At 43.1% G+C, this 15,054-nt stretch overlaps 1 protein-coding gene across 1 annotated transcript; it reads left to right on the top strand.

Annotated features, from left to right (window-relative positions):
• The first annotated feature begins 8,470 nt into the window (after positions 1 to 8,470).
• On the top strand, positions 8,471 to 9,424 carry LOC113244901 (olfactory receptor 11A1-like). Its single transcript, XM_026484587.2, has one exon. The coding sequence runs from the start codon at positions 8,471 to 8,473 to the stop codon at positions 9,422 to 9,424; it is 954 nt and encodes a 317-aa protein (XP_026340372.1).
• The last annotated feature ends 5,630 nt before the right edge of the window (positions 9,425 to 15,054 follow it).

Here is a 15,054-nt window from a genome sequence, read left to right as displayed (position 1 = left end):
ATAGAATGGGGCATGGGGCTCCTAAGGATGGGGACAAGGGAGAAAAAAAAAAAGTAAAAGGCAGCCAAATATACAGTTAATTTTCTATTACAGCCACAAAGTTACATTCCCAATCATGTTGAACAACTAACGTGAATACATGAGGCTCAAAAATGCTTTTATTTTAATGTTTTCTTTTTAGAATTTTTCACCTTGTGAAGGATTACAGTACATAGACGTTATAATTTAAGTCCTCCTTGAAGTCAAGGATTAGAATTAAAATGGCCTCTCGTGCTGTGCCATATGGTTGAAGGTCTAAAGTATTTAGTTGAATCTGGACCAGTTACAAAACATATTCAAAGCTTGCATTCCTTTTATTCTGAAGTAAAGTTGATGATATTACATTCGTTTGAGATAGACAACACAGTGATTCCACAAGTCTATATGTTATGCTCACCACACGTGTAGCTGTCATCTGTCCCCATACACTATTACAAGACCATTGACTATATTCCCTATTCTGTACCTTTTATCCCCATGACTTATTCCTTCCATAACTGGAAGCCTGTATTTCCCTCTCCCCTTCATAAATTCTGCCCGTCTCCCTACCCCCACCCTTCTGGTAACCACCAGTTTGTTCTTTGTATTTATGAGTCCGTTTCTGCTTTTTGTTTTGTTTTTCAGATTCCACATATAAGTGAAATCATATGGTATTTGTCTTTCTCTGTCTGACTTATTTCACTTAGCATTATACCCTCTAGGTCCATACATGTCGTTGCAAATGGCAAGATCTCATTCTTTTTGATGGTTGAGTAATATCCCATTGTAGATGTATACCACATCCTTATCCATTCATAATGGATATGGGTTGCTCCATATCTTGGCAACTGCAAATAACACTGTAATAAACGTATGGGTGCACTACCTTTTGAATTAGTGTTTTTTGTTTTCTTTGAGTAAATACCCAGTAGTGCAATTACTGGATCATATGGTATTTCTATTAAGTTTTTGAAAAACCGCCATACTGTTTTCCACAGTGGCTGTACCAATGTAGATTCCTACCACCATGCACAATGGATCCCTTTTCTCCACATCCTCACCAACACTAGTCATTTCTTGTTTTTTGTTTGTTTTGTTTTTGACTCTAGCCATTCTGACAGTTGTACAGTGATATCTCATGATTCTGACTTGTATTTCCCTGATGATTAGTGATGTTGAACATCTTTTCATGTCTGTTGGTCATCTATAGGTCTTCTTTGGGAAAATGTCTATTCAGGTCCTCTGCTCATTTTTAACTAGAATCTTTTTTTTTTTTTTTTTTTTGGTGTTGAGTTGTATAAGTTCTTTATATATTTTAGGTATTAACCCATTATCAGATATATCATTTGTGATTATTTTCTCCCGTTCAGTCTGTTATCTTTTCATTTTGTTGATGATTTCCTTTGCTGTGCAAAAGCTTTTTAGTGTAGTCCCAATAGTTTATTTTTTGCTTTTGTTTTCCTTATCTGAGGAGACATATGGAGAAAAATGCTGCCAAGCCTCATGTCCAAGAGATTACTGCCTAGTATTCTTTAAGGAGTTTTATTGTTTTAGGTCTCACATTTAGGTCTTTAATCCATTTTGAGTTTACGTTTGTGTACAGTGTGAGAAAGTAGTCTAGTTTCATTCTTTTGCATGTAGCTGTCCAGTTTTCCCAGGACCACTTATTGAAGAGACTGTCTTTCCCCACTGTATATTCTTGCCTCTTGTAGATTGACATGTAAGTGCAGGCTTATTTCTCAGCTCTCTATTCTGTTCCGTTGATCTGTTTCTATTTTTGTTTCAGGATCATATTGTTTTGATTACTATAGTTTTATAGCATATCTTGAAATCTGGGATTGTGATACCTCCAGCTTTGTTCTTCTTTCTCTGGCTATTCAGGGTCTTTTGTGGTTCCATCAAATTTTGAGTATTATTTGTCCTAGTTCTGTGAGAAATGCTGTTGGCATTTTGATAGGGCAAGCATTGAATCTATAAATTGCTTTAGGTAGTATGGAATTTTAACAATATTAATTCTTCCAATCCATAAGCATGGAATATCTTTCCATTTATTTGTGACATCTTCAATTTCTTTCACCAATGTTTATAGCTTTTAGATTACAGGTCTTTCACCACCTTGGTTAAGTTCATATCTATTCCTAGATATTTTATTATTTTTGTTACGATTGTAAATGGAATTGTTTTCTTAATTTCTCTTTCTTCTACTTCATTATTAGTGTGTAGAAACACAACCAATTGCTGTGTATTAAATTTTGTGTCCTGCAACTTTACTGAATTCATTCATTATAAAGCTTGTATTCTTAAATATTTTTGGATCAGTGGCTTGATTGCCAAAAAATACATATCTTTTCAAGAGTAGAAAATGGGTTCAAAACTTCTTAGAGGGGTTCCTGAGTGGCTCAGTTGGTTAAGCATCTGCCTTCGGCTCAGGTCATAATCCCAGGGTCCTGGAATCGAGCCCCACATCGGGCTCCCTGCTCAGTGGGCAGCCTGCTTCTCCTTTCCTCTCTGACCCTACCCCCCACTCATGCTCGCATTCTTTCTCAAATAAATAAAATGTTTAGAAAACAAAACAAAATAAAACCTCTTGGAAACTGCAAGATAACTAATTGGCTTAAATACTGAAGAAGGCTTCTAAATGGTCTCATTCTAAATAAATAATCTTTGCTGTTTTTATCAGTGGCCGTTTACTTTTTTAGGCATTATTTGCCATTTAAAAACACTTTAAGCATCAAGAACCACTTCCATTACCTATTCACAGCCTTACTTCAGGTACTAGAGCACACCTCCTCCCTTTTCTAAAGGAGACAGATATTTATTGAATACACCACAAGGGGGCAGAGGGCAGGACCGCAAGGGAGGGACTGTCTGCCCTACAGCCCCTTTTTAACTTGACAGGGTAACAGCACCACTGTGCAGTCTGGAGGAAGGGGCTTGCTAAAAGAGAAAGAACATTGCATTTGAAGACAGACATTCGCTCACATATTTATTTATTCCTTTGATTTATAAATATCATTTATATTTTACATTAAGATTTAGAAATATTAATATATTTATAATATTTATAAATATTAATACATTATAAATCTTACTATGTGCCAGGCTCTGAGGTAAACAGAATAGTGATGAAAATAAACACGCTCTGCCTTCATGGAGCTTTCGGTCCCATCCCAGCACCCCCCCCCCATTCTTCTGCTTGGGTAACTTTAAACAAGTCACATCATCTCTCAAAGCCTGGATTTCCTCATTTGTACGATGGGCAATATGTACAAAGGTTGAAGAACTACAGAGAGTGTAGGCTTAGCCCCAAGCCTGGCATACGGTGTTACTGGTTACTCAATAGATTTCAGTGAGGACATCCTAGCCCAAAGCCTCATGTATTCAGATATGTGTTCATTCATGAGTTCAAGTAGTGACAAATACCAAGGTTCCAAGAAGTCTGGGTACTAGGTTCATAGAGAAAATACTTCGGTTCTAATGAACAAATGAGGTCATTTCGATTCATTGATTAATTCATCTTTTCATTTGTTATACGTATCGGACAACTGTATTAATTCGTCAGTTGGAGCAAATAATCTCTTCAGCTTGTAATGCCTGTCAGTAGATGAGAATTTTAATTCAATAAGGTTGCCAATTACAAACTTACATTTCCTAGAATAGGGCTAACCTCAGTTACAATTTTTAATAAATGACAAGTATCCGGGAGGACGCAAGTTCTTCAGAATCCTAGTTATTGGCTTTGACAATAAATGTTTGCTATCATAGATATTTGTTTCAGTTCCCTACCAAACCCACACAATAAGGAAATGCCCGGCAATTTTCTTCCAGAGGACAGAAAAAATTGAATACTTCTTTCAAAATATTGTTTTACTCCATTTCCCCAAAGCGTAACATAATTATGCATTTCTAATCACTATATTAAAGCTCTTTATACAGGTAATATAAATACAAATAGCCATTATTAAAATAGAAGCTTAACACAAAGCAAAGGAAAAAAGATTTCCTCCAAGGTGAAGGTAACCTGGTTTCGCATAACTTGCAAAATAAACAGCAATTCCCCACCAGAGGCATTTGGGAAATGCCCATGAGCACCAGTATCTGGGGAGGTGGTGGCTTTGCCCACAGAGGAACTCCAGTTTACACAGAGGACGGTTGAGATGGGGGCAAAATTCAAGGGGTCTCCCAGGTTCACGTGGAAAGACAGCCCCAATTTAGTTTCTGTCAAGGGAGGTAGCTTTCTGGATAAAAGCAGGATTCCAGATGTGCAGCCCAATTCTCTGAATCCAGGGGAGGCGGACATGCCTTGGTCTCTGTGGCCTGGCTCCCCAAAGTAGGAGGGGACCCCTCTGAGGCACAGGTAAAGCTCATCTATTCTGCTCGCCTGTGTTGCAGTGTTTCCTGTTTTCAGTCTGTTCTTTGCTATACGAGGCCAGAGGTACAATTCCCTAGCACACCAAATCAATGATCGGTTTAGTAACAAAATCAAACTATCTGGTTAACCAACTGTTCACCTGAATTCACCAGCTGCTGGCAAGAGTCAACAGCCCTTATCAATAAGCCACTAAGTGTTGGCTGAATTGATTGGTTAGTTGACTGATACTTAGTTCAGCCAAGAGAAAGGATCCCATTGAGATAGCACCCAAGTCACTTCCTGTTCCCCCTTGCTTTTTGGTTAGTGGAAGCAGCAAAATCTATGATACCTTACTATTTGTTTTCACTTTGTTTTGTGAGAACCCTCTCCTCTTTCCAACAAATTTGCTTTGTGTGTGTCTTGGGGCTTTGGAATGTTTCCCAATTGGGTAAAAACCTCCAGTTTGGAAGGGACGTGAAAAATCATCAAATGCAAATAATTCTCCAGTGCTTAAGAGTTCTTTAATTGTCTTCATATTTATTCTTGTTAAACATCTCCAGTGAAGGGAAGCAGGTATCTTCCTAAAAGAGCTCACCTATGTTTAGATAGCACAAACCATGCTGATATAACTGGGGAGAAAAGAGGGAGGAGCAGAGAAAGAGGTGAAGAGGGAGGAGGGGGGAGGGAGAAAGCTCAACCACTGACTGAGCACTTACTCTGACCCCAGCCCTCTGCCCACGGAAATTACAGACATATTACGTTGTTTGGGCTTGTGCGTCTAGATCAAGCAGCATCCAGGAGCAGAGTTAACACAGGGGCATGATTCCCCCACTTCTGCTAAGGAGACAAGACCAAGAGACAGTGGCTGCACGCTAGGGTAGGTTGGCTAGGATCACCGACCTCTCTGCTGGCCTTCGAATCCTCATTTGCACCCCCTGGAGACAGCACAGTTCTTCTTCCCTTAAAGGCTATAAAATGCCTTTGCTTACATTTCTTCATGGTCGAGCAGGGATTGGAATCCAGGCCTGTTTAGTGTTAGAGCCTGTGCTCGCAACAAGGCATCGCTAGTTAGCTCTGCCCTACCTTTCACTGGCTTCGGTTCTTCGTCCTGTCTCTGCACTGCACGCAGCTGGTGCCACAGCCCCTCAGCAGAACTGGAATTAACTGCCTGGTGGAAGGGAAGTGGTAATTCCCCGTGCACATTCTCAAGTGCTCTTGGATTTTTTTTTTAAGGTAAGAAGCTGATCTGATTTTTTTTTAAGATTATAAAGAAAGAACATAAAAGTAGCAGTGTGAAAGCAAGTCCAGGTGACAGGTAGAGAAGGTTAGTAGAGTTTGCGACCCTTGATGGGATGGCTCCTTCATCAGCCAGCATGCAGACCTCACTTTCCCTGAAGGTAAAACCATGCTTCGTGGAACCTTTCCCCTTCCCGCCTCTGTAAGACAAGGCAAATGAGGCCCCAGGAGAAACAGTGTCCTCGGGTAAGAGGGAGGGCCTGAGGGCAAGTCTGAATCTCATCTCTGCCACTTCCTAGCTGATGACCATGGATAAGTGATTTAACTCCTCTGTGACCCCATCTGGAAAGGAAGATAATAAGTAAGGGTACTAACCCACCAGAGGGTTGTTGTGACGAAGGAGTCATATTTTTTCAGCACTTTAGGACATGCCTGGGATCCAATGATATCCTTTTCATCGAACAGCAGCAGCGACCAGGAGTCCAGCTGTGCTCGGTCAGAACCAAAGCCTTCCCTCCGAGCTCTCAGATCCTTATTTGTGCTTTTCGGGGATGGAGAGAAGGTGTCTCTTTGGGCCTTCCCTGCGCTCCACTCAGTGGGCTCAGAATCGGATTCACCAGTTGCCAAGCGTCCCCTGGGCACCAGGACTCTCGGCACACATTCCAGGTTAGTTCTGCGAGCCACCTGCAAAGCTAGGACTGGGACCCCACCGAATGATAGCTAGGACACTGGGTCAGTTTTCAAATGCCATTCATGTCCTGCCAGAAGCTCTTAGCATGATAAGAGATCGCTGCAAGAGCTTCATGACTCACCGAATTACATACACAAACACGGCAGGATGTGGCAAGACAAACGGGGACCCGCTGCCAAGGCCCCCTTCAAAGTAAAGGCAACGTCTTGGTGAACTTACGTAACATCGGCGGAACAGCCAGCGATCTTGCAATCTTTGTCTTTACGTTTTTGCACATTCTAGACACATGTCAGGTTCTTCTCCCTCCTGGTATCCCATTTTGCGGATGAGAGACTGTGTCTCAGAGAAGTTAAATAACTTGTTCCAAAGTCTGACCCTTAAAAAGCCACACCCTTGGCTTTGTATAGGGCTCTCTGGCTACTCCCTGATAACTACCCCATTATTACCCTGGTGCTTTCTGTACCTGCACATGGGGCTTCCCATCTCCACCTGCAGCAAGATGCTCCCTCCATAACTATCTTTTTTTTTTTAAGATTTTACTTATTTATTTGAGAGAGAGAGAGAGAGAATGAGCCGGGAGGAGGGGCAGAGAGAGAGGGAGAAGCAGGTTCCCTGCTGAGCAGGGAGTCTGACGTGGGGCTCGATCCCAGGACCCTGGGATCATGACCTGAGCAGAGGGCAGACGCTTAACTGACTGAGCCACCCAGGTGCCCCCTGGATTGGTTACCTCTTAAAATAGTTGTGGGGGCGCCTGGGTGGCTCAGTCGATTAAGCGTCTGCCCTTGGCTCAGGTCGTGATCCCAGGGTCCTGGGATCGAGCCCCGAGTTGGGATCCCTGCTCGGCGGAGAGTCTGCTTCTCCCTCCCCAGCTCTTGCACTCTTACTCATTCTCTCCCAGTCAAATAAATAAATAAAATCTTAAAAAAAAAAAAAGAAGGTAACGGATCTAGTACAAGGTGGTCGAGAAGAGTCAAATGGTTTCAGCCTCTGGCCCTGTCTGAGGATAGCAGTATTTCTTGTGCGGGTCCTCGCTCTCTGTCCTGAACTTTGGGGTAGGGCCTACGGCTTGGACCTAGATGGAAGTGAGGAGGAGACCTGAGCCTTCTTATCTCATTCAAAAGAACCTGCAGCTACCTTATACTCAACTGGCTGGTAGCACACGGTGCCTTAGGCCACCTGGTTCTCAATCTTCTCCCATGTACTGCTGCCCAACATAAAATATATTTTTGTAAGATTTTATTATTTATTTGAGAAAGGCAGGGAGAGCCCATGTGCATGAGAGAGAGAGAGAGAGAGAGAGCATAAGCACGAGCACAGGCAGGGGAAGCAGGAAGAGGGAGAGGGAGAAGCAGACTCCCTGCTTCCAGGACCCTGGCATCGTGACCTGAGCAGAAGGAAGACGCTTCACCGACTGAGCCCCCCAGGCGCCCCTCATAAAATCTTTTTAACGACCTGATTTTTAAAACTGGGAGAGAAAGCATTCCTGCCTCTGCATTATACCAGCATGAGCACTCACGTGATTTTCTCTTGGTAATGTTCTGGAAACTGTAACAGAAATAAGAAACACACCTCTCAACTCACTGAGAAGCTGAAAGGAGAAAAATTCACAGTAGATATGATAGGGACCATAGATAGGGTAGGACCACTGCATAACCAGTGCTTGAGGAGGGAGAGGACGGTTCCTTGTCCTGGGCCCTCGATTCTCTAGGTCCTACCTGAGAGTTCACAAACTCTTTGGAATATGTCTACCTTCCTTTTAGACCTTCTTTTCTTTCCATGGTCCCCCAAGCTACCGTAGTGCATTCACAATGAGCACACAGCAGATGATTCTCCTTCCCTGTTCTTCCTCTGTCCTTCCTCCCCTTTGTACTCTTCTTCCCCTTCCTTCAATTTCCTGCTTTCCCCAAAGCCTGACATCACTCCCGATAAAATGAAGACACAGGTAAGAGAAGAAGGGGGATTGGAGCAGTCACGAGTTCTCACTGCAAGTTCTTTTCTTTCCCATTTCAGGCTTTGGAAACAAAAGATGATACTCCCCCACCCAAATAAAAAAACCTTCCAAAAACCTGAGCAGGGAATGAAAGTCACCCAGTGTCAGCCCATGGTCTACACGTAAGCTAGAACTTTCTGCACTTTGCATGTCTTATCATTGGGTGTCCTAGGGAAGCCAAGGCATGGTGATGCTGCCCTGGGAAAACCAAACGACCATAGTGGAATTTGTGCTTCGAGGATTCTCCTCCAACCGACAGCTAAATATTTTCCTCTTTATAACGTTTTTCGCTTTCTACGTCATAATCATTTCTGGAAACATCCTCGTTGTTCTGCTAGTCTTGTTCAGCCAGCACCTCCACACCCCCATGTACTTCTTCCTGGTGAACTTGTCCTTTCTAGAGATCTGCTATACCTCCAATATTGTCCCCAAGATGTTGCTGATTATCATAGCTGAACAGAAGACTATCTCTGTGGCTGGGTGCCTGGCCCAGTTCTACTTCTTTGGATCCCTGGCTGCAACAGAGTGTCTCCTGCTCGCTGTGATGTCCTATGACCGGTACCTGGCCATCTGCCAACCTCTCCGCTATCCCATCCTCATGACTGGCCCCCTTTGCATTAGGCTGGCTGCCAGCTCTTGGCTCTGCTGCTTCCTCCTTACAGCAATCACCATGGTCCTACTGTCTACACTACCCTTCTGTGGACCCAATGAAATTGATCACTTCTTCTGCGACTTCACCCCTCTGGTCCATCTCTCCTGCGTGGACACCTCACTGACTGAGACCATTGCCTTCGCCACCTCTTCTGCAGTGACTCTGGTTCCCTTTCTCCTCATCGCTGCCTCCTATTCCTGCATTCTTGTGGCTATCCTGAGAATTCCATCTGGCACAGGCCGGAGAAAGGCCTTCTCCACCTGCTCCTCCCACCTCACTGTGGTCACAGTGTTTTATGGGACACTCATCGCCACGTACCTTGTGCCTTCGGCCAACTCTTCACGACTCTTGCGCAAAGGATTCTCTCTGCTCTACACCATCCTGACACCCATGTTCAACCCCATCATCTACAGCCTGAGAAACAGAGACATCCATGAAGCCCTGAAGATGTGCTTGAGTAAGAAGCCAGCTTTCCTCCTTAGCTGATGCAAAAAGGAAAAGTTGGGTATTTGTCCAAGGGATGATGAATTGGATTGAGTAATTTAAATTCTATGTAAAAGGCACCACCTGCACCAGATGACCAGAAGCTTCTGAACATGGCTGTGGATGCTGCATAGTTCTGACAGCGTCAGGTGAACTAGGGTCCCAGGAATGGTCTCAGCAGGCCAAGTTCTGCTCCATTATCGTCAGTAGAACTGGATCCTTTTGTAAAAGCTCACCTTCCAGGGGCGCCTGGGTGGCACAGTCATTAAGCGTGTGCCTTTGGCTCAGGGCGTGATCCCGGCGTTCTGGGATCGAGCCCCACATCAGGCTCCTCCGCTAGGAGGCTGCTTCTCCCTCTCCCACTCCCCCTGCTTGTGTTCCCTCTCTCGCTGGCTGTCTCGGTCAAATAAATAAATAAAATCTTTAAAAAAAAATAGCTCACCTTCCAAATCAGCTGCTAAGACTGGTTGCTCATTTGTTCAAATATTTATTGAGGTCTACTATGCCTGAGGCACTGTACTACATAGAGGTGATAAAATGAACAAAAATAGAGATAGTCCCTGCCTTCACGGAACCCACAGTCTACAGGGGGATGACAAATATCAATCAGATAACTGACATAAAACTGCATATATAAATATAGAACACACTTGCGATTCAAAATTTAAAAAAATAAGATGACTAGTATTTACCTATGAGAATGGCCAAAATCTGGAACACTGACAACACCAAATGCTGGTGAAGATTCAGAGCCACAGGAACTCTCATTCATTGCTGGTGGGAATGCAAAATGGTACAGCCACTTTAAAAGACAGTTTGGAAGTTTCTTACCAAACTTCATATACTTTTGCCATACAATCCAGTTATCACACTTTCTGTATTTACCCAAATGAGTTTAAAACTTATGTCTCCACAAAAAAACTTCACATGGATGTTTACAGCAGCTTTATTCATAATTGCCCAAACTTGGATGCAACCAAGATGTCCTTCAACGGATGAATGGAAAAATAAACTGTTACATTCAGGCAGTGGAAAATATTATTCAATGCTGAAATAGTAATGAGCTATCAAGATCTGAAAGATGTGGAGGAAACCTGAAATAGATGTAATTAAGTGAAAGAAATCAATCGTAACATCATATGATCCCAACTATATGACATTCCACAAAACGGCAAAACTATGGAGATGGTAAAAAGATCAGGAGTTGCCAGAGGTTAGAGTCAGGGGAGGGATGAATAGAGACCACAGGATCTTAGGGCAGTGACACTATTCTGTATGACACTACAAAGTGGATACATGTGATTATACATTTAGCAGAACCCACAGAATGTACAACACCAAGAGTACACTTGAATGTAAATTATGTAGGTTCACTGATTGTAACAATGTGCCACTCTGGTGGGAAATGTGCATAATGGGAGAGACTGCAAGGGGGGGGGTATTAACCGTAAAAATAAAGCTGCCAGTTATCTCACCAGCAAAAAATGGATTTATTTGGGAATAGCAGAGAATTGCAGTCCAGATCAAGCAAGCTTTGGCAGAGCCATAAGCGAGTCTGCAGGATAGGACATGAAAGCTCTTTTACAGAGGAAAGGGGAAGTTGGGAAGTCTGTTAGAAACAAAATGTCCATCACAGTGAACGGGGAGTTCAAAGTATAGCTGCTTCTCATTAGCTGGACTGCTGCCAGAGAGGAAGAGAGCCTTTCTTCCTCCTGCTGGGGTAGTAAAGTACTATCCATGTGCAAGATCATCTCTCCCTGTTGGGTCACCAACTGATGAGTGGTAGGGCATCAATGCTCCCTCTGCTGGTCTCCCAACGCCACTCTAAATGAGATTTCTTTTTATTAATTTTCACCTCCCCCCCCCTTTTTTTTTCATCCAAGGTACACATCCTTTATTTTTTTATAATAATTTTTTATTATATTATGTTAGTCACCATATAGCACATCCCTAGCTTTTTATGTAAAGTTCGATGATTCATTACTTGCGTATAACACCCAGTGCACCATGCAATACGTGCCCTCCTTAATACCCATCACCGGCCTATCCCATTCCCCCACCCCCTCCCCTCTGAAGCCCTCAGTTTGTTTCCCAGAGTCCACAGTTTCTCATGGTTCATTCCCTCTTCACCTTTCCCCCTTTTGATCAAGATCTCTCTTTGAAAGCATCACTGATCAAGAGTCAGGTTTTCCATACTTAGTGGTTTTGCCCCTTGGTTCCAGGAAGGACCCTTCCTGGCTGTCACATCCTACATTGGACGGAAAGTGCATAGCACTTGGAAACCACAGAAGGCCACATTTGAGTAAAAAAGACAGTTAAGAGGGAAAAACTCTCAGATACTTCCACTTAAAGCCCATATCTTGCCAAGGTCATTTTAGAGGTCATCTTAGAGCACCGAGGTAGTATCACCTTATTGGGTACATCATTTTTTTTTCAAGATTTTATTTATTTATTTGACAGAGAGAGAGACAGCCAGTGAGAGAGGGAACACAAGCAGGGGGAGTGGGAGAGGAAGGAGCAGACTCCCAGCGGAGGAGCCTGATGTGGGGCTCGATCCCAGGACTCCGGGATCACGCCCTGAACCGAAGGTAGACGCTCAATGACTGAGCCACCCAGGCACCCCATGGGTACATCATTTTTTAAAAAGTTTTGACAGGCAACAAAATATAAAATGTAAAATAATTATGAAAAAGAGGAGACATAACATAACAATTCCAAATTGTGTGATGGTTCTAAACCAGGACTCCGGGTCTGAAAAGTAGCCAACTGAAATATTCATTGGTACTGATTTCTGACTTATGGGAGAAAAGGTTCTTACGAAGGGAAACTCCCGTAGTATGCCTCCTGGGAGTCACAAGAGCAGAATAGTAAATATTGTGAGAGCACACTGAAAGAGTTAACCAAGGGCATTTGGGAAGATACAGTACAGGTGTAAACATAAAAAGCAGTAGCTGATGAACTTTTTGAAAACTTCAAAGACATTTTAAAAGAATGTTGTTATCTCTGCTTGATTTATTCCGCTTAGCATTATCTCCTCCAGTCCCGTCCATGTTGCAGCAAATGTTGAGAAATTGTTCTTTCTGATGGCTAAGATTCCATTGTATATATGGACCACATCTTCTTAATCCAGTCGTCTGTTGAAGGGCATCTCAGCTCCTTCCACGATTTAGCTATTGTGGACAATGTTGCTATGAACATTGGGGTGCATATGGCCCTTCTCTTCACTACATCTGTATCTTCAGGGTAAATACCCAGTAGTGCAATTGCTGGATCATAGGGTAGCTCAATTTTTAAATTTTAAGGGCTTCAGAGGGGAGGGGGTGGGGGAATGGGATAGGCTGGTGATGGGTAGTAAGGAGGGCACGTATTGCATGGTGCACTGGGTGTTATACGCAACTAATGAATCATCGAACTTTACATCAAAAACTAGGGGTGCACTGTATGGTGACTAACATAATATAATAAAAAAATATTATTATTTAAAATATAAATAAATAAATCTATTTTGTCTGGAAAAAAAAGAATGTTGCTATCTCAAAAGAACTGCTTAGGACAAAATGTATTATCAACAACACAGTCAGGTTGAAAATTCAGAGACCATGAATTTGGAAAAGAATCCTAAGTCAGTGTACAGCTCAGATGAAAGAGAACTTTTGTGAATTCTGAACTTTCTAACCCTTCAGAAAAAGCAAGTGACAAATTAATTTTCCCAGGATCCTGAGGCTATTTCCAAAAGGCCATAATCGAAAGAACAGGTTTCCCCCTTTTGCAAGGGCTTGCAAGGAAATGCAGAGAGGCCACTGTGCTCCCATACAGAAGAGGGAAGAAGCACAGTGAGAAAAAGGTATACAAGCCTGGTCTGGACACCTTGGAAAAGCTCTCATCAGAGGCCTGCTTCAATTCCTGGAAACCTTCACTTTCAGATCAGCTGACGGTAGGCACTTCCAGTCGGCCTTTGGTGCTTTCTGTAGCTGCATCACAGGATGCAAGAATCTATTCCCTGGAGTGTGGTGGCACAAGGGTTGGATAGCAGTCCCTGATAAGGACCTGTCCAGTGAGGTTAAAAAGGGCCTGTCCAGTGAGGTTGAAGAGTCTTTCTGGAGATGTCTTTTCTAACAGACAAAATCTCTAGGTTGCAAGGTGCTTAAGGTCACTCGCTTCTAGAAGTACACTATGAAAAGATTCGTCCACCAAGCTGGCTTTTTTTTTTTTTTAAGTAGGCTCCATACCCAGCATGGAGCCCAGTGCAGGTCTTGAACTCAGGACCCTGAGAGCAAGACCTGAGCTGAGCTCAAGAGTTGGATGCTCAACTGACTGAGCCACTCAGGCCCCCACCAAACATGGCCATTTTTTAAAAATATTTTTTTATTATATTATGTTAGTCACCATACAGTACATCCCTGGTTTTTGATGTAAAGTTCCATGATTCATTAGTTGCGTATAACACTCAGTGCACCATGCAATACGTGCCCTCCCCACCACCCATCACCAGCCTATCCCATTCCCCATCCCCCTCCCCTCTGAAGCCCTCAGTTTATTTCCCAGAGTCCATAGTCTCTCGTGCTTCATTCCCCCTTCTGATTACCCCCCTTTCTTTATCCCTTTCTTCTCCTACCAATCACCAAACATGGCCATTTTTAATACAAGCAATTAGAGCCTTCCACTGTTGAAATATACCTCTATCTCCTTGTATCAACTGTGGGTGGGTCAAAGGAGCCAGGGACCAAGTGCACTGGGCATTCTGTGACTATCCCAAGGGAGAAAAGTATGAGTTCCCAATGGGATGGATCTGAGATTTGAAAGGTCTAATGGCAATGCCTTCAGCCAAGGTATTTGGAGGGTCTCTACAAATTTTGCCCGTTGAGACCTAGTGCCTAACTTAGTGCATGTGTGACTAAGTCTGAGGATTGAGGATGATATGCACAAGGGAAATGATATGCAAAACCGGCCAAACACCACAGCACTGTCAAAGCACCTGACTATTCAAACGGGTTCGCTCATCACTATGAGGTTTGAGAGAGGTCCCTCAGGTGAGGATAATCTTTTCTAACAGAAGCAGCATTGGCATGTCTACAAGAGAAGGCCTTTTTTTTTTCTTATCAAGCCAACAATTACTAGGTTTCCAATTACGGTTTTTCCCTCTCTCGGGCCAGCCGTTGGGTATCTCTCGTCAAATTTTCCAAAATTTATCATTTGGAAGAATATCCTTCTGGGCCATAACAGAGATTTGGCTACTCATTTCCTTGAGAGTAGTAATTCTGGAGGAAACATCAGTGAGAGAGATTACTTTGGCCTCCAGGGAGCTGAGTCTGGCACGTCCAGGAACCTTAAGAGCCAAAGCAGCTGACAAAAGTATGCCATGTAATAAATTTTGAACACAGGAGCCATTTTAAATTGTATTCCCATTGAAGTTAAGGACACCTTGTTGTTTCCATAATATTCCAAAGTCATGAGCTACCCCACAGGCATACCGACTATTAACATACATGCAGTTTACCCTCGGCTAACATACAAAGTTGAGTAAGGGCATAGAACTCAGCGTGCCAGGCTGAAGGGAAGCAGCCAAATGTAAAGGTGCTGTTTCAACGACTTCAAAAGAAGCTAAAATAGCACACCCAGCCTCATGTTTACCA

This window comes from Ursus arctos, unplaced genomic scaffold, assembly GCF_023065955.2.
Source record: "Ursus arctos isolate Adak ecotype North America unplaced genomic scaffold, UrsArc2.0 scaffold_12, whole genome shotgun sequence".
Lineage (NCBI taxonomy): Eukaryota > Metazoa > Chordata > Mammalia > Carnivora > Ursidae > Ursus > Ursus arctos.
This window is presented reverse-complemented; position numbering and strand designations above follow the sequence as displayed.